This window comes from Carcharodon carcharias, chromosome 3 (assembly GCF_017639515.1).
Source record: "Carcharodon carcharias isolate sCarCar2 chromosome 3, sCarCar2.pri, whole genome shotgun sequence".
Lineage (NCBI taxonomy): Eukaryota > Metazoa > Chordata > Chondrichthyes > Lamniformes > Lamnidae > Carcharodon > Carcharodon carcharias.
The window spans coordinates 107,750,830-107,776,307 of NC_054469.1; the positions used below are offsets into that span (position 1 = coordinate 107,750,830).

A 25,478-nucleotide genomic window follows, 5' to 3' on the forward strand; every position below is an offset into this window, starting at 1 on the left:
TTCCCATGCATCTGCTGCCCTTGTTCTTCTCGGTGGTAGAGGCCGTGGGTTTGGAAGGTGCTGTCGAAGGAGCCTTGCTGAGTTGCTGCAGTGCATCTTGGATTACTGCATCTGTATCCTGGTTTTGATTGAAACTTGGTTTACATGTAGCCCACTCAAACTGCTGTGGTGATATTGTGGCCATACGATTAAATCAGATTTTGGTTCCTCCCTACTCCTCTTTCCTTCCTTCAAGCACTTGATTGGATTCCACCCGCCACCTCATTTTAAATCCTCATCATATACTTGCTCCCCTGAACCCTACCCCATAATTCTAATCAAAATATTCTGCTTCTTTTCTTCCCTCAGTCCCTGCACTGAGCTACTCTTAACCCTTTGTCATTTGAATCATCATCCTAGATTCCTTAGCCCTCTCTCCTCTGAATTTGCCATCGTCCCCGAACCTCTTTCTTATATAAACTCACAACCCACAATCACAGCCAGCCAGCCCTCAAATCTTGCCATCTCACCTGGCCTCTCTCCCACAGACAAGGCCTTTTCCAACCCCTTCCTTCTATATTTCAACATCCACAATACCCTACTCCTTTCTGACCTCAATTTCTTCTATGCTCATCCCTTGGGAGAAAAATCTTCCTCCAAATCACTTACAGTCACACTTTCTAAATGTCAACCATTTAGCCTTTGGCCCTTCATTTGGTGCAATATTTCTACAGCTGTCCAACTGCTTAGGAACTCCCTCACCTCCATCTTTAATACCATGAGATCAAACGGTATGGGAAGAAAGTGGGAACAGGCTATGAGTTGGATGATCAGCCATGATCATAATGAATGGCGGAGCAGGCTCGAAGGGCTGAATGGTCCACTGCTCCTAGTTTCCATGTTTCTATATGCCTTCAGCCATCTAGATCCATGCTCTGGAATTCCCTCCCAAAAATTTCTGCCTCTCCAGCTCTATGTCCATCTTTAAGCCCCGTGTCAGTGATCACTAGTCACTACTATTATCTCAATTTTCATTTTTGTCTTATAAAATCTCTTGTGGAACACCTCGGGGTGTTTTACTTTATGTAAAGGCAAGTTGTTGTTGTACACACACTAAAAGAAATTCAGATTTTTATTCATAGTACAATTATATTGGCTAATATGTAAGAAAAAAATCCTAAATATTTATATGAATATCGTACAAATTCATGTACAATAATTTTGACGGCTTTGAGGAGATGACTTTTCAGGGAGGGAGATCAAGCAAATAAAAAAAAACTTGGAAGTTTTTTTGATTACACTTATGGATAAGTGATAAAGACTGCCAACGAAAGTTTACATTATAACCTTCACAAAGGAGCTTCTTATATATCAGGTTGGTAATAGGCCAGAAGCCTTTAGGGATAAGTTGAACAGTTCTGGGATAAGCCACTTTGAACATTGATGAAAATAATACTCCATAAAAATCTTGTGGTGTTCTTGGTCGAAAAATTAATGTTTATAGACAAAAGATGCAGCCGATTGATAAACTTCCACATTTTGATAATTTGGCTGCGAACTTGCTTAACTTCCACTACATTATCAAATATAAAAGTACCCACAAATTCTAGGAACAATCTTGAGTCTTTTAGAATCACATACCTGTAAGGTTGATTGGCTGGAAGTAGGTCTGAGGATACTGGTCAGCAGCACTGAGCGGCATTGCACTTTGGTCCATTTTACTAGCATTGGCAGCTATATCTCCTTAAGCAGACAAGGTAAGATAACTCAGTTAGACATCAATATTCAGCCTTTCTTTAAAACTTCAGTTGGCTTAGGTGTATTTTATTACAATGTTTAATTAAATCCACCAAATGGTTCCTTTAATTAAACTGTGCTGCACTTTCAAAGCCAAACACAACAATTTATTCATAAGAGTACATGTAAGATGAAACCTGTTTGTAAATGAACTTTGTACTTTGTTTTTAAATGATTTCAAAACTGTGTTGTTTAGCTTAGATGATACTTCTTTTTAGGCTGTGCACGATTAACCTTCAGTAGTTTTATCATTTATTGTCAATGTACAATCAGATGAAGCTGCCTTAGAACATTCCAGTAATTTGAGTTTTCTTTTTACAGAGAAATCCAGTATAGCACTTCTACTTATTTATTTAGTGAATGTAAATCCCCGAAAAGGATAGCCTCCTCCTTTTCTGAGTTTAAGGTGATTAGTCTGTAGAGGGAACTCTCCTTGGTAATGTGCAGCATTGTTTGTGTGCCTCCACAAGTGCATAAGGGGTTTGTACTGAGGTACCAGTGGTGGATGTTGGCTGCACAGATGCCTTGTCCTGAACCTGTTTAGCAAGGGTCATTCTTGCCATGGTAGTCCAAAGCCTGCCATTCAACAAATGGGGTTTGTCACAAGGAACGTGAAGTGACTTCCCCAGTTTCCCATTCCAAGATCCAGAAGATGTATGTTGGTAGATCTTGCTCAGGAAGAATGCTCTGTATGGGGAGCCGAGATGGAAGGTGGGCAGAAGGTGAGCTGAACAAGTCATCATGGAGTGGTAAGTGAGGTGAAGCACAGTTTCAACCAGCTTTGGGTTTTCGTCAGTTGGCGGATGTGAGGGGGAGTGATGTTTGCATGAATAAGAAGCCAGCAGAGGGGTGTTGAGCGGATGATTCCACTTATGATGTGCATTGTGGTATTCAATTGAGTGTCAACAAGATGTGTGGGTCATGACCTTTCCCAGACAGGTGCACAATACTTTGCTGCGGAGTAATGACAGGGCAAGTACTGAGGTACAGAGTGTTGTGGCTGCAGACCCCATTTAGATTCAGCAAGTTTGGTTAGTAGATTGCTTCTGGTTTTGACCTTTGCTGCTATTTTCTTCAGATGTTTCCAGAAGGCAGAGTCCTATCTACAGTCACTCCCAAGTATGTTGGGTTGGGATCATGCTTTAGTCTTATGGAGATATGCAATTCATTTTTGGCACTGGCACAGCAGAGGTGGAATACACTGAATACGGTTTTAAAGGAATTTGATGTGAGATGCAATTTGCTGCAATAGTCCGTCAACTTTGTAATGTTTTTGTTAAGGATCTGGTCTAGGTGCAGAAGGATTGGCACAAGAGGCATCATCAACATATGTGACATGGTTATTGGCAAGTCAGCTGTATATATCTTGAAGAGGGTTAGGTCTAGCACCGAGCCCTGTGGTAGTCCTTGCACCATGACTTACTTACATCAGGTTTCACAGGATATACAGCACGGAAACAGGCCATTGAGCCTAACAAGTCATGCCACTCTTTATGTTCCACTTGGCCTCTTCCTATCTGTCCTCATTTAAATCAATCATTGTAACCATCTATTTGCTCCTCCCTCATATGCTTGTCTAGCTTCCCTTGAAATGCACTCCTTATGGTAGCAAATTCCACATTCTCAGGAATTTTTGTGTAAAAAGGTGCCTTACGAATTCCCTATTGTTTTTATTGTTGATTACCTTATATTGATGGCCTCTAGTTATGCTCTTGCATACAAAAACAAATATTCTCTATGTATCCACTCTATCAAAACCTTTCATAATTTAAAAAAACCTCTATAAGGTTACCCCAAGCCATTTTTTCAAGAGAAAAGTGATCCAGCCTGTTAATCATTTGCTAATATGTATACCCATAAGTTTCTGGCATCATTCGTCTAAATCTTCTATGCACCCTTTCCTATGCCTCTATATCCTTTTTATAATAAAATGGCAACCAGAGCTACACACAGTACTCCCAGTGTGGTCTAACCAAGATTCGATACAAGTTTTGCATAACTTCCTCAATTTTCAATTCTAGCCCTCTAGAAATAAAGCCTATTGCTTGGTTTGCTTTTTTGTGGTCTTATTAACCTGTGGCGTAACTTTTACTGATTGGTGCATTGGTACCCCCTTTGTTCCTCTAACCCATCTATACCTGCATCTTTCAAGTAATAAGTGACCTCCCCCATTCTTCCTACCAAAATGTACTAACTCACATTTATCTGCTTTGAACTTTGCCAATTATTTGCCCATTCTACAACTTTATTAATGTCCTCCTATAATTTGCTGAAGTCCTCTTCAGTATTGACTATCCCCTCCAATTTGGTGACATCCAAAAATGTAGAAATTGTGACTTTGATTCCAAAGTCCAAATCATTAATATAAATTATGAACAGCAGTGTTCCCAGCAGTAATCCTTGTGGAACATCCCTCATCCCATGGTCACCTCCTCAAAAAATTCAATAAGGCTTGTCAAGCAAGATTTTCTCTTTTGAAATCCAAGCTGACTATTTATGATTATATTTTTTGTTTCTAGATGAGGAGCAATCAGACAGCTATGATGTGGATATTTTATACAGAGATACAGAGAGTGCACTAATAATGTACCACTGCAGCTCCTTTAACTGGTCAGTGGGTTAATATGCCATGAAGTACAGGACTGAATTTCAAAGGCCAGAAGACAATGCTCAATTACTGGCTTCTACTGAGTTAGCTGATCTTACTCAGCCAGTGATTTGACTGGAATGGGTCTTGCTGTCCAGAACATGGGAGAAAAATCTGATAACGTAAATCATCCCCCAAAGGATAGGGGCTGTGTATGAAAATCACTCATGGTTCCACCTTCTGATCACTGCCCAATGATCCCTACTGAAAAGTGCTTATTTATGGACATGATGGAAGGAATGAAATAAGCATGGCTGTGATACCTGCTACCATTGATCAGTATAGGTTAGATTCAAACATTTTAAATAGTCACCATGGGCATCGTCCTATGGGATTTGCTATTCTGCCAGCGGGAATGGTTGACGGCTTCAACATAATTAGAACTTCGTGTCATCCGACTTTGACTCATCGCGATTTCATTGCATAGAACAAATTACTACTATACATCAAATATACCATATCGCCACAACATACTTTTATCAAACAGAGTTGCAACTTAAAACAGGTGAGTAATTTCTGAAAAAATACCTTTAAAAACTGCCTTATTTGACAATCCTAAAGCAGGTACACTAGCACCTTCAGGGATTTCCTCATTTACCTGCAATAAAAACACAAAAATAAAAATCACTAACTTTGCACAGCAAGTGTACAACAAAATCACAAAACAAAAATTGAAAGATGATATCCAATGGGTTTTAAAACTCTCCACCTCTGTAGAATGTTATCATTTATACACAGCATGCTAAGATTCTACAGCAAAAGGTTTTCAAATTATATCTCAAGATCATCCACTTTCTGTCGATCTGAGCCGAGAATTCAGTACTGTATATATTCTATATTCAAGTTAAATCACAACTCTAGCTTTTAGGGACAGAAATACTACTGCTAAGGAATGATCTTTGCACTTATGTTAGGAAGCACTTCATCATGGAAAAACTGATTTAATATCCAAAATGGGCACCCAGTTGGATTAATGAAGACAAAATCAGTCAGTGAGCAATTAGGTACTGGAATAGGGAGAATTGGAGGTTCTTCTGTGGCAGCTGTCTGTCTCGTAAGATGATGGTTTGCACTGTGTGGCCAACTCTGTGTTAAGCATCACCTGGAGATTAATACGGTATACGAATTGCTAGTCCCCATTTTCTCCGGGCCCTCTTATCAGCCAGCTGAGTGATTTGGAAACATCTCGGACCATGACATTTGCCTTCCTGATGTTGATGGTCAAACCAAACTCTTTACAGGTGTGACAAAGCCAATTTTCTCCAGCAGCTTAAATTGACACCCTTTGTTCACAAGGCCAAATTCTTTAGTGAGATCAATGAAGAGTTTGCTTCTTTGTTCACAGCAATTCTCTTGCAGCTGCCGGAGAAGATCATGTCAATTGTAAATCTTCCAATTCTGAAATTGCACTGGGATTCCGGGTGAATGCATTCAGCCAGGATTTGTAGTCTGACAAAGGCAACGAGGGCAAATACTTTTCCCTTGATGCTCATCAAGGAAATGCTTTGATAGTTGTTGCAATTGTTGTAGTCGCCCTTGTTCTTGTATAGGGTCATAATCTTTGCATCATGCATACCTTGGGGCAATGCCCCCTCCCTCCAGCAGAGACAGAGAAGTTTCTACAGAAGTGCCAGTTTCCCGTGTTTGGTAAATTGAGGTAGCATAGCATCAGCACCTGGAGCATTGCCATTGGGAAGCAAGTCAAAAGCTTTGCTAAGCTCCTCCACTGTGTATTCAATATCCAGCTCTGCCATGACAAGCAGGCTATCTATGCTGTTTATAGCTTCCTCAGTGACAGTGTTGTCCCTAGAGTATAACTCAAGGCAGTGTTCCATCCATTTCACCAACTGTTTACTACATTCAGCGATGGCCTCGAAAGGCCAATCAGCCTACTCCTGTTCTTATGTTCCTATGTACCACCCCTAAATTTGTTTTCAATGGAGTCATTTTCTTGGCTGATGGACCTGTTGCCTTTGCAGTCCCTGTGTCAAAGGACATCTGGGTATCCAAGTGTGTTGAGAATAAGAATGATCAGTTCCAGCTTGTGCCAATGCCCTGATCTTCAATGCCTCTAGTAGCAGAGTTCCTTACAGTGAAGCCTATGCCTTGTTCACACATTTCCTCTGAACTCTTCCCCTGCCAAATGAACGTGTATTGTTTCCCTTTCAATGATCCACTCTCAGTGAGCCTGGTCTCTTGTAGGGAAGTGATGTCAATGTTCAGCCTATCAAGTTGCATGTTAATTACGGCTGCAGGTCATCTGTCAGTCTGTCAGTCCCATGCACATGGCCCTGACGTTCCAGCTTGCCAATCAAAGAGTTGGAATCTTTTTTCTCTTTGTTTGTTTGCCTGGTGTGATGGACTCAACCACTTCTTGAACAGAGACTCAAAGTTCCAAGTGCCCATTGAAGATGATGGACTGTGGTGGGTCAGCAGGTTACTAGTCAGCGACTGACTGAATGAGGTGGACAGTGGCTGACCAGTAACACACAAAATTGGAACGCTTGCTATCTCTCAGCCACACACTAGGCTCAATGAGATCGACCTCTTGAACATACAGACTTGTAGGTTACTATAGATGGATGACCTAGGTGAACTAAATAACCTTCCTCATCTGCACTTTGTATTATAGACTGCAACTAGCTAAAAATATTGCTTCAAGGAGGAGAGAAGATAGAATACTTCAATTAAACAATATGCTCCCAGTCAGATTTATAATCTTCAAAGCAATGAAAATCCAATGATGATCTTTATAGATAAGTTACGTGCCCAATAATCAGTGGACAGGTACAATAAATAAATGAAATGCAAAGACCTTAGTTTACCCACAAAACTAGGTCAAGGAGGGTGAAGCAAGCTTAAATACTCAACTTTGTTTTAAATCCAATGCTTCATTTTCAGGACACAGGACACAAAAATTAGCTGGTAAAAACTACAATTTTAAAAATTTGAGGCTTTCACCTCTCTGGTACAGTGTTTTAGTTCTACAACATTTGATGGAGTATTACTGAACCAGGAAGCAGTGAGAATTTGGTAATTTTTAATACAATTGTGTGATGTCAGGAAGCTCACCCAACATCATTGCGTGCCCGCATGCTGAGTGAAAAATTCTGCCCTTATTTTCCTGTGGTGAAGCATGTGCAATACCTTAAATGAGACAACTTGTGAGTGGCCTGCATGGTACCCTACAGGATGCAAGCCATCCCTTTGTATGCACACCTCAAAGGAAATATTGATAGCAGTCCCACTCCTGCTCTAAGAAGTATCGTCTTATTATTTTCTTCTGTTCAATCAATTTCTTGGCGCATAACAATCTTGGGGACTATTGTGGGGGTGGGGGAGGGGGGGATCGTACCTGGGAGATACCCAGAAGATGGGCTCGGGGACCCCCAACCCCCTGCAAGTCCCCACACAAGGACTGCATGGGAATTGCCCAGGAAGTTCAAATTTCTGATGGGCAATTACCCTGCATCTGGAACCATCCATTTCAATCGGAGACTTTGGATGGTTCCAACTGTACTACCAGAACAGTTACCCAGGAAAGGTTGAAAGAATTAAAACCTCCTCTAACTCCTGTGTAACCATAATAATGACCCCACTCCACCCCACCAATCCTCCACAGGACCCCTTTCTAACCTCCATCCCGACTATCCTCATGACTCCCCGACCTCCCTCAGCCCCCTGAAATCCTTTGCACCCTCCTGACTACACCCCCAATCCACCCAATAATTACACCCCCAGTACACTTCCACCTTGCTGACTGACCCAACATCCTCCCCAACTGACCACCCAACCATTCCGACCCACCTGACACACCCCCAATGAGCACCCCCCCGACATATCCTATACCCCCAATGATGACCCGACCACCCCAACCTATCCCTCCACCACTGACCTATCTTATTCCCCCCAACACTGACCTCCCTATCCAATGACTGCCTAACCCCACCAACCCATCCTATACCCCTACTGACCACCTGGCTCACCCCACTCTACCCACCACCACCCCCCGGCCACTCTACAACCCCCCCTCCCCACCCCGCCTCCGCCCCATAAATACACACACACTTACCTTCTCCCTGGCTTTTCAAAGTGGCTGGGATCTCTAAACTTACCTGCTTTACAGCAGCTAGTGCCTTAAAAGAGGGACATGGCATCCTTCCCCTGACTCAGCTGTACTCGACTGAAGGCTTCAGGAACCCGTGCACTGCACTGTTCTCACTTGGTCTGGGTCAGGAGGTTGGGTGACAAAGGTGCAGCTGCATTTCAGTGTAAGTGAAAAGGACTGGTGTGGCAATCTGACTGTGATTGTTGTTCCTCATAAATTCTGGCCTAATTTATCTTTTCCCAAGAATTACTGAGCTTGATGTTTACCCTTTCATGTGGAACTCTGATGAATGCTTTACCGAAATCTATATACAACAATTTGTAGGGCTTTTCACAGTCTACCTACGAACGTACTGTCGCAAAAAAGATCCATACGCAGTCATAAGATAAATGGTAATTCTTCAACTGGGTGGCAAACCAGTAACAGGAGGAAACCAATTTAAGGTACTCACAAAATTAATTGAAGAGAGGATTAAAAAATGGTTCTTTGCACAAGAGTTTTTAAAATGTGGAAAATCCATAAACTATACTGATGCAAAGCCACAAATTCTATTAAAATGGAATTAGATGGTTACTTGCAAAAGAAAGAATATTGAGTAGTACAGGTAGCAAATAAGATCAAACTGAATGGCGCATGGAGAACCACTATGTAGCAGAGGCCTGATGGGAAAAATTGCCCCTTTCTGAAATTCCAGAAAATGAGGAAACAAATCATTACACAAAGAGGAGTACAGATGTTTCATTTCAATTTGTTCAGGAGTCTACAGAAAAGCTACTATCAAAACTGAAGATTATAATGAAGACTAGGGACTTTACAGCCTTCCGGACTGAATATTGAATTCAACAACTTTAGGTCGTGAGTCCCCTCCCCCATCCCCACCCCCTTTCTGTTTCCCCCTTCTTTTTTTTTCCCAATAAATTATAAAGATTTTCCTTTTCCCACCTATTTCCATTATATAAAAAAAAAACCCACTAGAGCTATACCTTGAGTGCCCTACCATCCATTCTTAATTAGCACATTCGTTTAGATAATATCACCAACTTTAACTTTAACACCTATGTGTTCTATTGTACTATTGTTGTTGACATCTTTTGATGATCTGCTTCTATCACTGCTTGTTTGTCGCTACAACCACACCAACCCCCTCCACCTCTCTGTCTCTCTATCTCTCCGCCCCCCACACACACACCTTAAACCAGCTTATATTTCAGCTCTTTCCTGGACTCGAACTCAAGTTCTGTCGAAGGGTCATGAGGACTCGAAACGTCAACTCTTTTCTTCTCCGCCGATGCTGCCAGACCTGCTGAGTTTTTCCAGGTAATTCTGTTTTTGTTTTGGATTTCCAGCATCCGCAGTTTTTTTGTTTTTATTATTATATAAGTGTTGAAATATGATGTTTAAATGTTATAATATATTCAGTAAAGAAAGACATGTTGCCAAAGCTTTTCGTTTTGCACTCATCAGGACAATTGCAAGAATGGATAAACACAAGAATGCTAAATTTCAAATGATCACAACAATTTATACTACAGGAGAAAAGGGTGCTGATTGGCTGTGGCATTGCCATGGAGAAAGCAACAGGGTCCTTGGCCAATCAGAGTAAGCTTAAACCAATCATCCCCCTTTTCTCCTGCAGTATAAATTGTTGTGATCAGTTGAATTTGTCATTGCGTTTATCTCAATGCGTGCAAGATGAAAAGCTTCTCTCGTCTCTCTTTTCTGCAATTTTCAAGTTATGTGTTACCAAGTGACAATCAGTATTCAGTATACTTACACTCTTTGAGAGCAAGTCCTCAAGTGGGATACAGGTAATGGAACTGAAATTTTCCACAAAGTTTTTGGTGGCAGTGAAGACTCGAAGCACTTTCTCATCAGCACCAGAAACAAATTGAAAACGGCCAATTATAGCTAAGCACTGCATGTCAAATCCATGTATCTGTGGTCGTGCTATTTCATGCCAGGTTACCTACATGAAAAAAAAATAAAAGTTACTCGTGTTTCTCATAAGTGACTACCTGAGACTGAAAAGTTTCAGCATCAGTAAGAGTGATAAGAACATAAGAAAAGATAAGGGTAAGAAAGGGACAACTGGCCAATCAGATTTCATCCACCTAGTGCTCAACTATTTTGATCAGCACCAATTAACATTCTCAAGTCATATGTCTGTGTGTGCATCTTCCCCACCTCTAGCCTCGCACTAATAATTGCTAGATTTCTTCCACTCCACAGTCGTATGCCCCACCCTCTGAAATAATCTCTACAAATTACATTCCTTGGCACCTTTCACATGGTCTTCAGCAGTCTCTTAAATGCCCTTGAGACAAGGTGCCTTGAATCTCCCATACCCCCCTTAAATAATCTGTTCAGCTGTGTTTGCTTTTCTGTCATGTGAAGCACTCAGACACTTGGGGCAGAATTTTGTCCTTGACGGGTGGGCAAGCAGCCGATCGCTGCCGCTGAATCGGGCCCCGCCGTCATTTTGAGTGGGCAGGCTAATTGAGGCCCGCCCAGCAGCCTGCCCAAGTGCCCAAACAACAGGCAGAATTTTGCTCTTGGTGAGCGTGTGGGCCCCACTGGCTCGGCGGTGGGTGGACAGCTGACCCCCACCACCGAAACGGGGCCTGCCGTCATTTTGAGTGGACGGGCCAATTAAGGCCCGTCCAGCAGCCTGCCCAACAGGAAGTCCTATGCACTTCCTGTGCAGGAGGGGAGGGAATCCCCAGCTGTCAAAGTGTGCTCTTTTGCACATCTCCTTGAGACTAAGTGCTGTCTCAGGGAGATTGGAGAAAGATTTATAAACATCAAAAATAGGAAAATAATAAAATTATTAACATGTTCCCCTCATGTGACAATGTCACACGAGATGGGACATGTTAATAAAAAGCACAGAAACTTTATTAAACTTTTAAAAAACAGACATGAAACCTCATCTCACCAGTAGATGAGGTTTCATGTTTTTTCAGAAGCCTGCTGGGGCTCCTGGCCTGCCCGCCAACCTTAAGGTTGGACGAGCAGGGCTTTTAATTGGGTTAGCTAATTGGCCATTGACAGGTCGGTGGGCGGACAGCTGATTTGGCTGTCCGCCCACCGTCCTGAATATTTAAATGGGGCGGGATGACATCGGGGTTCCTCGGCGAGCGGGCCCTGCCCCCAACTCGTTGATGGAAAAATTCTGGTCTTGGTTTCAATTTTGTCAGAAGCATACTTTGAGCAAATTGTTCTTTCCTGGGAAGGTATAGTAACAGAAATTGGTCATAATTTCTATAAACTTGCATTCTACTATTTTGGCTAGTGATCCTAGCATTGTGATTTTTTTTAAAAAGCTGCTTCACTACATTGAACATTAAAAGCAACATAATTACTATTGTTCCCAGGACAACTCCATTCATTGCAAACTTGACCCATATATTTTCAACTTAGGTGCATTATGTGTCAGGGTTAAATTAGTACTTGTCTGTTACATTAGAAATTTTATTCAAAGTTATACCTGCAATCTCGGTCTCTACGGCTCTTCAAATTGTTATGAGATCAGCCATTTAACAAGCTTACATTTGGTTCTCTGTATTGAAGCCATTTATGCATATTAGAAATAGGGATAGTACTATTAACTCCAATGTGACTTGATTCAACAGATTACTCCAAGTGCAACATTCCTTCTTCTGGTTTTCCAGTTCTAATATAATTTAGACTTGAATGACCGCTAGCAGATTTTAGATACACTCAAATGAATGTGTTCAAGATCAGCTCATCAGTACAGCTACAGATCTGACTGGTTGGAGAGAAGACACCTATGATGAGGACAGCTAAGTCAATTTTTAACACACTGGTGATAATTATGGGGATGGGTAACAACAGCGAGACAAAACAATTTGCAAGCCTATGGGAACCTCAAAAGGCATCTCAATCCAATAGCCTTTTCTAAGGCTGAATGGGGAGGTCTGCGCTGCTATGTGACCAGAACTCTATTAAACCATACCCACTTCAACCTGCGGCTCTGAAAACAGGAGGATATGTCATTAAGAAGCTTGGAATCACAAAATAGTTACAGCCATTTGGCCTACTGTATCCAAGTTGGGTCTCTGCAAGTGCATATCAGCTGGTCCCAATCATCTGCTCTTTCCCTGTAGCTCTGAAATTTTTTCTCTTCAGGTGTTTGTCCAATTCCCTTTTGAAAACCATGACAGAATCTTAGGTAGTGCATTTCACATCCTAACCACTCCTGGTAGAAAGGTTATTCCTCATAATGCCACAAATGGTTCTTGTGCCAATCACCTGAAATCTGTCCTCCAGTTCTCAACCCTTCCAACAACAGGAAGAGTTTCTCTCCATTCTACTCTGTTTAGACCCCTCATGATAGTGAACAAATCTATCAAATCTTCTGTAAAAAAGCAGCCCCAGCTTCTCCGATCTATCCAGGTAAATGAAGTCACTCATCCCTGGGACTATTCCCATAAATACTTCTGCACCCTCTCTAAAGCCTTCAAATCCATAAATGGACACCATATCTACTTGAGGCCAAACCATCATAATGTCCTTGCTATAATAAAATCAGAAAATGCTGGAAAAACTCAAAGACTGACAGCACCTGTGGAGAGAGAGAAACAGGGTTAACATTTCGAGCCTGTATGACCCTTCTTCGGAGCTAAAGAGTAGTAGAAATGTGTTGAAATTTATATTGTTTAAGGGGGTGGAGCAGGTGAAGCTAGATAGAAGGCCAGTGATAGGTGGGGTCTAAGGAGAGATCGACAAAGATGGCATAGACAGAAAGACAAAGAGAGTGTTATTGGTAGTGGTAAGGGCTAAAGGAGGTGCTGATAGTGGCATAAAGGTAAGAAAGCAGAATTTGTTAATAGCAGAACAAGAGTAAGCACTCTGTGAAAGAACAGCATGGAACAAGTAGCAGATGGCCCTTTTGAGGTGGGGTGGGGGAGGGGGTGGTTATTGGGTAAAAAGGATGGAAAAAGGGATAAAAAGGGATAGAAAAAGGGGATAAAACAATGAATAAAAATTAAAATGAAGTTTTTGTTCATTGTTTTGTCCCCCTTTTTATCCCTTATCCTCCTTTATCCCTTACCATTAAAACTCCCTTTGTCTTTTCGTCTATGACATCTTTGTCAATCTCTCCTTAGCGCCCACCTATCACTGGCCTTCTATCCAGCTTCATCTGCTCCACCCCCTTAAACAGTATAAATTTCATCACATTTCCACTTCTCTTTGGCTCTGAAGAAGGGTCATACAAACTCGAAACGTTGACCCTGTTTCTCTCTCTCCGCAGATGCTGTTGAGTTGTCAGGCCTGTTGAGTTTTTGACAATTTCCAGTATCCACAGTATTTTGCATTTATCATAATGTCCTTGCTTTCGGACTCCATGTCTTTCTTTATAAAGTGATCGAGAAACCTTGCAGAATACAGATCTTATTTTCAGCATCAAGCCAAAGGTAGCATAAACCAAAACGTAACGACACGTAAAAACCCAATTTGGGAATTTGTTTGAATAAATTGCGTCTTGTACCACTCTCACACCAATAGGAAGAGGAAGCAATCTGGTTTCAGAACTCTGTCAATATCGTAACTAATTACCAGCAAATATGAAAGAGCAACCAAGTGACTTTCCAGCTCACTTTCTTCCTCCTTTCTGTTGGAGGAATAGGTCTTAACATTTCTGTACTGCCTCCCTAATGGATTATCTGAAGACTAGGAATGCATTGCATTGGTTAGCGGCAGAAATGGATCCATACTCTTTTAATGTAAGATTCAGGAAACTTGTATATCAATCAATTTTTGTACAGGTTGTTTCTAGACAACTGCATTTTTTAATGTTTGTTGCTCAAAACAAAACAAGACAGCATTCCAAACTGTCAAATAAAAACACATGTTTAAATGGATAGCTTGATTTTAATGTTCTTTTAAAGGAACGTAAAAATCAGACTTCTTTTCGCAGACTTTCTCACCACATTCACATCTGATGCTGATTAGTGTCACATTGATTACCTGTTCATGTCCTGGCCTGCTCCAAGGAGCAAACAATCTAGTTGTCTGATCTGAGCCAACACTCAAGATAAACTCTCCTTCAGGATCCCAGATCAAGTCTTGTACAGAACCAAAATGTCCAGAAAGCACAACTTCTGGTTTCCACTCTCCCTGAAAGCATTTAAAATTGAAAGAAGCATCAGCCTGACAATGCAGGTTAAGCAAAAACCACCACTTCCTCAGAAGGCATGTATTGTTATTAAATATCCATGCTTGTCCCTTTCAATTCTGATTTTGTTACAACAGGAAATTATTTCCCTCACAATGCAAATCATACAGGCTGCACATTAGCATTTTATGGTATAAATACTATATTTTATTTCCAGTATACATAACAACAGGGAAAATATAAAAATGGGGAAATCGAAAATAAGAGTCAACATTTGAGTAAGTAATGTATCATAATAACACTTGGGTTTTGTCCAGACAGTTTCAATTGGTCAGAGGGTTGATGTGATAAGCAGAACCTGGCGCTGCGGAGACATGTGGGAAGGATTGGAGCATGTAACGCATAAGAGGTTGCCAATCATTAGTGGTGGCAGTGATGATGGGAAAAACAGCGGAAGGTAAGCCTGTGACATGGGATACTGCGTTTGTTCACCACTTTAAATTATTCCCAGTGCTTATATAAGTAAGAGACCTATAACCACCCATGCTTCACCACAGTTTTTCCAGTCTTAATCCAAGTATGGATGGGCAAAGTCTGTAATTGTACTGACTGGCTTTCATTATTCAAGTGAATAACTTTTATATGTGCATTAACAAGCCAAGTTGAAATACCAATTGAAATGTTTATATTGAAATGTTATAGTCATCGTGAGTTTTGGTTTCTGGCTGGAGATATTGTATCTATGAGGGTTGGGGTGGGATTGATGGTAGGGGATAGGGATGGCAAGAACGTGACGGTGATAGCCTGGAAGGATGGAGGAATGAGATGGGATGACATGAGAGTGATGACATGGCATGGGAGGGGTGGATGAGTAGATGGAATTGTACCATTGTACCTGTTTGGGCAGCTTTATGTAGGTTTTTTCAGAGTGAAAAATTTTGATTCCGTTCAAGTCTTTTGGTAAATAAATACAGGGTTTCTAGTTATTCTAAGAAGTATTGTTGCAATAAAGGTACTAATTTCACCACAAATATTTTGCAGGCCTCAGGTAATTATCAAGTATTTTCATTTCCCATCCATTAGAGCTACCACTTGAACAATTTGACACTCTATTAAATTATGCTTATAAGAGTAATTTAACACTTACCAACCCACCATGAGCACAAGGGAACTGGGGAGGTAGATTGACAAATTTATAAAACCCAACCCCAAGATGCCACGAGCATGCTTGCTTCCAATTTAACCGAGGTGGGATTGCAGCTCTCTGAGTAACTCTTTCTGAAGAGGCGAGCCCATCATTATAATATGTAAATAAGGCCCTGCTCCTGATATTTTGGCAGCAATTTGAATTTATCACGCCGTAAAATGCAGGTAAAGGGGAAGCCTCTTTTGCACCTGGAGAAGCAGGGATGCTCCCCTGGCTCCTCAAACAAATCTGCGACAATCTGACAAACCTCACCTCTAAATAATTATTGCCAGTCCCCTCCTCTTGATTGTCAGACCGAAGCCACCACCAACCGGTGATGTTTTCTGGTTGTCGGAAATCAGCCCCAAAAGTCCCTGGCTGTGGCATTCTACCGCTGACTTTCCAGCCAGCTAGCCAGCCAACCTGATTGGTTGCCAGGCAGAAAAAAATCAAAAAAGAGATCCTGCCATTAAATTTGTCAAAACCTCAGTGTTTCTGGAATTTCCAGGTTTCCCTTGCTTCTTCCCCATAAATATCAGGGTCATTACTCACAAATATCGTCCACAAACATTTAATATTCTGATCATTCAATAATTCTATAAAGTTCTCAAAAACCTTTTTGGAAACAAGATACTTAACAGTTACAAGAACCACCATTTTTGAAAGGAATGTTTTGCCAAGGAAAGGCCCATGTGATGATGATAAAATCTAGCAATTTATTTTTTACTTAAGGGAGTGTTAATAGCATAATTCAGAATATGTCTACACCTACTTGTGAATAAGATATGACACGCTTTTTCTGAATGCTGGAATAAAGTTTACTGACATTTTCTTTCGCTTTGTATTTTTGAGGTTTTTCTCTCCTCTAATTAGTAAATCTCTTGTTTTAATGCTGCTCTTGTGGCCTGAGTGCACAGCCTGAAACTAATTGACGCAGAATTAGCAGTCTCTAACTACAATGGTAGAAGGGGGCTTGGCCTAAATAGCCAAGTGGTTATGGTACTGGGTTTGTAACCCTAAGATCAAGAGTTCAAATCTCACAATGGCAAACTATGAAACGATGTAACTTCATCTGAAACAGATGGAATTGGGTTTGTACTTGAAAGAGTTACATTTTAACAGGTCCAGGCAGCGGGCGATCGACGGGGGAGTCCCGCCCGATTGTTTGTCCCTCTTCCGTGGCTACGTTCGCTGCCGGATGTCGCTGGAGAAGGAGCACGCGGTGTCTGCTGGCACACTCGAAGCCTTCCGTGCTCGGTGGGCACCGCGGGGACTGGGGTGTTTTGTTGACCCCTTTAATCACATTTTGATTTAAAGTTTGTAAGTTTCCTTTAAACTTTGTTCTTGGTTTTACAGCTGACCTGAATTAGGGGCTGTGCCTGATTTATCCCAATTTTGTTGATTTGGTTTTCATTTAAAAGATTATCAAGAGTTCAAATCTCACAATGGCAAACTATGAAACAATGTAACTTCATCTGAAACAGATGGAAACGGGTTTGTACTCGAAAGAGTTACAATGGTAGAAGGAGGGCTTGATGGAAGAAATAAAAGTCACCCATAGATGTATTAGTTGACTGTTATTGAGGCCCATTATTGGGCATGACAAAGGGAGAAACTGTTCCTCTAATACTTCACCTCTAAGAGAAGCAAGGGGAAGAAACAAAGAAAGAACCTGCATTCATGAAGTAACTTTCATGATTGCAGGATACCCCAGAGATTTACAGTGAATTAAGTACACTTTAAGTGCAGTCATCATTATAGAGAAGCACACCAGTCAATTTGCACAAAGCAAGGTCTAACAGACAGCAATGAAATAAAATGACCAACCAAATTGATAATTAGCAATGTTAATTGAGGGGTGGATATTCATAGGACACCACAAGAACCTGCCAGCTCCTCTGTAAATAATAACACAGGATCTTTTACATTCACTTAAGTCAGCAGACGGGTCTTTGGTTTAACGTCTCATCCAAAAGACTGCACCTTGGACAACATGACAATAGTAAAGCAGTTGGTTTGATCCTATAATATATATAATGACTGCACTTCAATTGTAATTAATTGAATGTGAAGCACTTTGGCATGTCCTGAGGCAGAATACTCTTAAGCTTGAACCAACTGGCATCTCAAAGTGAAGCCATTTTGAGAAACAACCTGACAGAAATCTAAGGTGATTTAATTTTGTCCAAAATTCTTGGCTTTGCTTTAATGGTAGGCACACATAAGTTGCAACTGCTTCCAAAGCAGTTATACTTCTAAGACTTGGAAGTTTGTAATGTAAAAGCTTTGGGCAAGGCTCAAGGTTAAGAAATGGCAGAAGCATTTTTTTAAGCAAATATACATATTTCACATGCCTATTGTAAAGTCACAACTGGCAATTCTTGCATATCCACTTAGTTGATTATTTTGCAGAATGTTGTAAATTCCCTGTCTGGTTTCTCCAGTTCCAAATCATTGTTTTAGTCCTGATATTATTTACTTTGAATAAATTACTTTGATTAGAGCCTCAAGCTTCAGTTTAAATCCACCCCCTACCACCTTATTGGCATTAAAGGCTCATGCATGACAATTGCCAATATGTCCTTAGCACTGCAAGTATCTGTGTTTGATACCCAAAAATAACACAACACCCCATGAGCCAAGCCCCTCAATAAGATGTTTCATTATAATTAAGCATATCATTGAAATGGGAAAGTTTTAAATAGTATTCCAGCAAAGCAACAGATGGCATCCTGAAGTTTCAAATGAAATAACAAGTCCCAGCTCCTATTTTCCTTTACCCATAGTTCAGTGCACTGTTCCAAGCTTCGGATACCTCAGGCTCCAATTTTTGACAACTCCTGATGAACGCAACAGGACTTCACAAGAAATGGAATTGAACCAAACCCAAATTAACCAGCCAAGTTCATGAGGGTTCATTATTCCTTGCCAATCCCCATTTAAAAACATGACACAAAAGTGGCAAATACAACTGCAGAACCTGCCATTGCCATCATGAAAGGAAATCAAGTTTTAACATTAAAAATTCTGAGCAAAAAGGTGTTTGAAATTGTACCATTTTCAAAATGTAATTCCAAACTAAATTACCTTCTGAGCCTTCTTCTGAGACCAGAGGTGAAGAGCTCCATGGAATGCATGAGCTAATATCATTGATCCATCTGGACTAAACTGGCAGCCATAGAATCCCAATGTATTTCCACCCACTTCTCCAACACGAACCTGGAAAGAAGTAAAAGAGGACTTTATAAGTTCCCATCCAAGCACAAATATGGGATCAAAAAAGTACACTAAAACTTCTTTAATGCAGATTTGTACCTTTAAATTACAAAAATGGTGGCACAGTAAACAACGGGCTGGATTTTAGGTCCACAAATCAGGTGAAAATGCAGTATGATAAGGTCGTGCAGGGAATATAGTGTCATCATGCCAATCTCAGATATTATGCCAGGCTAGCGGAAGTGTAAATCGGAAGCCCACCTGCTATTTTTGAATCAAAATGTAATAAGCTATTCAGCTTGTTAAAGTGTCAATTGTATTGAAATTTTCACTGCCCGTTGCATTATTCGGCAAAAGTTTGAGAGTGCTTTACTGCAGGCATGACACGGTGGCACATGGACAGAAGAAACTGCCTGCCACCAGGATCATGGCTGCATGTAGCAGCAGATTCTGCTGGTGAAGGTGGCAGTGTCTGCAAGTTTTCTTTAACATCATTTATTAACTTTTTTGAGCCTACAATAAGAAATAAAGACAGATTCAGAGAGCAGGGAGCCTTTAAATTTGTGGCTGTGACCGATTTCCTGTTCCTCCTCTGCTGCATGTCATTCTGGGCTAGACTCCAGACTGAGCGTGGAGACTCCCCTCGCACCACTAATTGGCTTCCTTCCCACCGGATGGTTGCTAATTGGCTGTGCAATGATATGAAATGGCAGGATGGGAGCCAGCTGTCCACTCACTTTCCATTTCACTTCCCTCATCCCTCTGAAAAATGTAAAATCCAGCCCAAAAGTTAAGTGTTTTCTTGCATTTTGTGTGATAAGGATAAAGGAAAGTGATGATAATGTCAACATCTTAAGTGCAGCAGATGCTTATCTCCCAAATAATGCATCAAATTTTATGTTGCGAGATTTTCTCTTCAGCTGAGCAAAAGCACATGTAAATTGTAGAGATAGCATTCCCTACATCACCACAGGCAACATTTTAGGTTCAACAAATGTATTAAAAAGCAGATGCACAACATTAAAAATATACTTTCTAACATTCAGTGATGTCTAGTTACGAAAGGGATAAGAAGTTAGGGGTAAGACAGGCCTAGATAATCAAATACTCTACAGCAAACAATAGCTTCAGGCCTGCTCAGAATGTTATGTGAGGACAACAATAGCAAAATGTTAAGTTAACATATCAGGAATTTTTGGCAGTACATCTAGTAGTTCGCTATGCAGTGCCATTGACAGATCATCTTTTTGGCAGGGAATGATGCATAGAATGAAGGAGCATTTAAAAAACAGGAAGGAATGTGGGTAGGAGGGGAAAGTCGAATCTTCTGTCTGTTTAAGAGTACAAAAGAATTTTGTAGCTCTTTATTTGGTGGGGGGGGGGGGGAGGTGATGGTGGAAGGGGTCTTTCCTGGAAGATTTAGGGCTCATATTTGCCTTTCCATACAATGGTCCACAATTTGCTGGAGAGGGAAATCTCATGCTGTGCCCTATTAGTTAAGACATTTTCCCCTCAGCTTTCAGCTTGAAACATTTCTGCTCAAAGTGCAAATTGATACTGGTGCAGCAAGGGTAACAGGGTATCTGAGATCTTAGTAAATAATTAACCAACAGTATCTCCTTCACCAATGAGATTTAAGGATTGAAAAAGAAACAGATGACCGATAAAGAAGGAAAGATGAAATCGAACCAAATCAGGTACAGAAAGAAAAATAGCAAGGGAAATCAAAATTAAATTAAAATACAGAAATAAAGAGATAGTAAGGAAAGAAGGATACTTTTAAATTTAAATAGTTAATCTTAAAAATCTCTAACAATTTACTATCTACAGGTAATAGACTCTACCTTTCAATTATTCCATTTCTGGATCAGAGGCTGAATGGTATTACAGGAACATAAATCCTGTTACTAAAAAGATACTTACACAGTCCTAACTTCCTGCAGAGGGTTTAATCAGCAATTAATGTGCAAACACTCCAATTTCTAGAAATTCATGGGGAGGTCGAGATCAAGCTGCTGTTTTTATAAGGCTAATGGCAGGGGAACACTAATCGTCCAGCAACTGGTGGCAATTTATAATTCACGGGGTCTCTCTTCCTCCCCACAAGTTGCAGGACGATTTACAGATTGAAATACATACACATTAAACTGGCTGTTATTCTGGTAACACATCTGCTACCAAAGAGTAGCTATTTACATCAAGAACGCAGAACCTGTAACTTTTGTTTATAAGGCTGCAGATGGATGAAAACATTTGTTATAAATTAAATATTCTACAGACATGACTTCAAGAACTTCCTATTACCCTCAAAGATCATTTTTCTAATAAGTATTATTTTGATTGTGAAGGTTACAGAGCTGATTATAGTCCCTATGGTGCATTCAACTTATAGGGATGATTTTTTTTTTCTTTTGACTGTCTTTCTAGATGTTGCATACCATGCTTGCTACCAAGTGGAACAGATCCAGCATTCAGTATATAACTATATCTTTACTTTTATTGCACAAATGTTATAGTCACAGAATGATTACAACATAGGTGGTCATTTGGCCTGTAGCATCTGGACCATATCTCTGAAAGAGAAACTTAGCTGGTCCGACTCCCTGGCCCTTTCTCCACAGCCCTGCAACTTTTTCCCTTCAGGTGCTAATCCAACTTCCTTTTGAAAGTTTTCTGGATCCAAACCACTTGCCACGCAAAGATGTTTCCCCTCATACCACCTATGGTTCTTTTGCCAATCAATTTAAAACTGTCCTCTGGTTCTCAATCCTTCTGCCAATAGTAACAATTTCTCTCTATCTACTCTGTCTAAGTCCTCATGATTTTGAACTGTGACGAAAGTATAATAATTTTCATAATTTTTTTTGCTTTATTGTGAAATAGGTTTATGGGGCCAAGTATAATGGGGTTCGTCTGTGTGATTTAACTATATCTGGGGACAAGAAGACTGCAAGCTTCAAGTCTTCAAGAGAAGCAGAGTGCTGACATGTTAATTTGCATTTTTTGATAAATGAAGGGATTATTTGGATTTCAAAGGGATCTTAGTCTGCTTACAATTAGCCAGATAAACAAGGCTAACAAGTGTATTTATTTTTCCCAAAGATTACTGACCATATTGGCAACATGAAAGTTTCATATTATGAGGAAGATACAGTTTCAAAGACATATGGAAGAATAGAATTTACATATTAAAAAGAAAGAAACATATGTAAAGGAGAATAAAAGGCTATATATAAAGAAAGCCATGTAAGATCTAACAGGTGTGTGAAATCGCCTTTATGACGCCTCCCGCCATTTGTGCTATATAACAAAACTGAAGTTGTGGAAAAGCCATTTGGGATTCCACTGTCAAATGGGTATTGTGTTAACTTGCTGACTCTGTTTTAAATCTAAAATCTATTTTGGCCTGTTGCCTTAAAGGGGGTGTAAGTGGGGGTCAGGTTAATTAGGAATTTTTATATCAATAAGTAATTATAGTCTTAAGTGTATGTTTGAAATATTTTATTCTGTTAATAAATATTTAAATTTACTTTTTAAAATCTCTAAAGTTCTTGGTGGACTCATTACATTTGAATTCAGTGCACACATCCCATAATAAATACAAATTGCAAAACCATTGTGATAGCGCAATCAAGTTTCCCTCATGGATTTGGTCCACCTGGCAAACATCATATGCCACATCGTAACAGAACATCTCTATCAAATCTCCTCTCAAACTTCTCTTCTCGAAGAACAGCCCTAGCTTCTCTAATCTATCCACATAACTGAAGTCCTTCAATCCTGTAACCTTTTGCCGAAATCTTTTCTGCACCTTCTCTAAAGCCTTCATATCCTTCCCAAAGTGTGGTGTCTAGAACTGGACACAATACTCCAGTTGAGGTTGAACCAGTATTTTATAAAGGTTCATCATAACTTTCTTACTCTTGTACCTAATACCTCTGTTTATAAAATTCAGAATACCCTATGCGTTTTAAGTGCTTTCTCCCCCTGCCCTGTCACCATAAATGATTTGCACACATATAATCCCAGGATTCACTGTTTCTGCACCCTCAAATTTATTTTGCCTCTCCTTGTTCTTCCTACCAAAATATATCGCTTCACGTGTCTGTGCATTAAATTGCATCTGCTACGTGTTTGCCCAAACTACCAGCCAATGTCGTATATCTACCACTATCCTCCTCACAGTTCACCATACTTCAAAGTTGTGTAACATCTGCAAAATTTGAAATTGTGCCCTGTAAACCCAAGTCTAGGTCATTGATATAGATCAAGAAATGGTGTGGTCCCAGTAACAACCTCTGGGAAACACCACTGTATACCTTCCTTCAGTCTGAAAAACAACCATTCACCTCTACTCTCAGCTTTGGATTTTATGCCATACCCCCAGCCACCGGGTGTGTTTTTGGTGGGTGGGGGGGACGTGTAAAATATGTCAGGTGGCTGGCCCACCGCCTTCCTGCCCAACCCCTAACCAATCCCTATAATACAGGCTGAGTAAAGCGCCCACTAGCCTGCTCGTCCTTAGACCTATTGAGGGTCTTAGGTGGTCAATTATTGCCCACTTAAGGTTCTCAATCCACATCAACTGTCATACAACGCTGAGCAGTGGCAGGCTGGCAAGAGTGAGAAGGCCGTTTTTTAAAATATCTTTATTGAAAAGACAGGAAGTGGGGGGCACATCATTTGTGGGGTGCCCTGTCTTCATCAGGTGCCCTCCAACTCCCCTCCAACCAAGATGTTACCTCCGCCACTTTGTTCCTCCCACCTGGCCTCCAAAATCTACTCAACCAACCCCATCACCCTGTCCTTTGGTTCCTCAACGCCTCAAAACCCCAGATTTGCCTCTCTCCACTGGCTATGTTCTCTTCATACTGGGGATTGCTTGCAGTCCCAGCAGTGCCCAGTACTGAGTTCTTATACTGCTGTGATTGCTACAGCTGCCAGCTAATCAAATCGGCTAGCAACTCTCACGGGCAGGACATTCTCCCACTGAGGGGTGGAAGTCCAACCCTCAGTTGTTTAGGCTGCCGGCAGTGTGTTATCACTGTTTTCTAATACTTCTGCTCTATCAATTTTTATTTCAATTCGGTTATAGATTGTAAATAACTGGGATCCAAATCCTAATATTGTGGTACCCATCTAGTTACAGCAGGCCAACCTGAAAATGTCCCATTTATTCCTACTCTCACTTTTCTGTCCATTACTCCCAGTTCCTTGAGTCTTACTTTTGTGTAATAACCTCTTGTGTGGCATCTTATCGAATGCTTTTTGAAACTCCATATAAGGGATTATTACCACTACAAATTCTAGGCCATTAATTCTGGTTTCCTTTCTACTGACCAATTTGTACAATGGTGTAGGCTCTGCTTTTGTGACTAATATGCTCACATATTCCTTCCCCTTTTACCAATTTGTCACTTTGTGATATATCTTTACTATCCACCTAAACCATTGAAGCAAATGGGGAGGGAGTGCAGTGAGATAGCAGTGCAACCCCATCTTTGTCTACACTGAAAACATTCAGTCCACCAATAGTGACAAAAGGAGATTCCCTAAATTAGGTACACAGTGAGGAAAGAGACAAATCAACAGGAAATAGAGGAAAATGGGTTAAAACAGAAAGAAGTTCCAAGTGGCACAAGATTATAGCCATAAAAAATAGTTCTTGGAATGTGGGCATTTACTTGCCATCCCCAGCTTCCCTGAAAAGTTAACGACAGGTCTTCATGCTTTGCAGACTGTTTTTACAACCAATTAGCTCACCAAGCTAATTATGAGGCCATTAAACATCAAATACGAAATGTGGGACTATGGTCATCAGGAGGCTTGGCCTAAATAGCCAAGTGGTTATGGTACTGGGCTTGTAATCCCAAGATCAAGAGTTCAAATCTCACAATGGCAAACTATGAAACAATGTAACTTCATCTGAACAGATGGAAACGTGTTTTTACTCGAAAGATTTATGGTCATCAGGAGGTCAGGGAAGCTATATATGGCAGATCAACATTTCTGAAGGATATTAGTGAACTAGTTGGGTTTATACAAAAATTTGGCAACTTTCATAGTCTTTATTTTCTGGCACCAACACAGGTAACTAGATGTACTGAATACAATTTCAGTGTAAACTCTGTTAATGCCTAGCACTGTGAATGTTACCAATGTTTTTCCTATCTTTTCTGCTCACATCTAATTTCAGAAATAAACTTATCAGTGCAAATTAATACAAATATGCAAGTTTCATTAAATGGCAGTGTTGCAAAATGTTGTCTAGTTATATAATTAAAACTATAAAAGTTGAAAATCTGAAATTAAAAAAAAAACACATTTTTCTCTACCAAGTGATTTGAACCTGCTGCATATTTCAACCATTTTTTTCATATTTACTAAGAGCTTCCTAGGCATTTCT

General features: G+C 40.5%; 1 protein-coding gene across 3 annotated transcripts in view; it reads right to left on the reverse strand.

The window, feature by feature from the left end:
* elp2 (elongator acetyltransferase complex subunit 2) overlaps positions 1–25,478 on the reverse strand; it is a 159,318-nt gene that overhangs the window by 64,072 nt on the left and 69,768 nt on the right. For 2 of the 3 annotated variants that reach the window (XR_005942651.1, XM_041184734.1), the window contains exons 11-15: positions 18,944–19,075; positions 14,523–14,672; positions 10,306–10,497; positions 4,952–5,021; positions 1,621–1,722 (exon numbers count right to left, since the gene is read on the reverse strand). Coding sequence is in view for 2 of the 3 variants with exons in the window: in XM_041184734.1 (XP_041040668.1) it covers positions 1,621–1,722; positions 4,952–5,021; positions 10,306–10,497; positions 14,523–14,672; positions 18,944–19,075 (646 nt within the window). In the remaining variant the exon portion in view is untranslated. The remainder of the gene's footprint in view (positions 1–1,620; positions 1,723–4,951; positions 5,022–10,305; positions 10,498–14,522; positions 14,673–18,943; positions 19,076–25,478) is intronic. The other variant, XM_041184735.1, reaches the window with a different exon arrangement.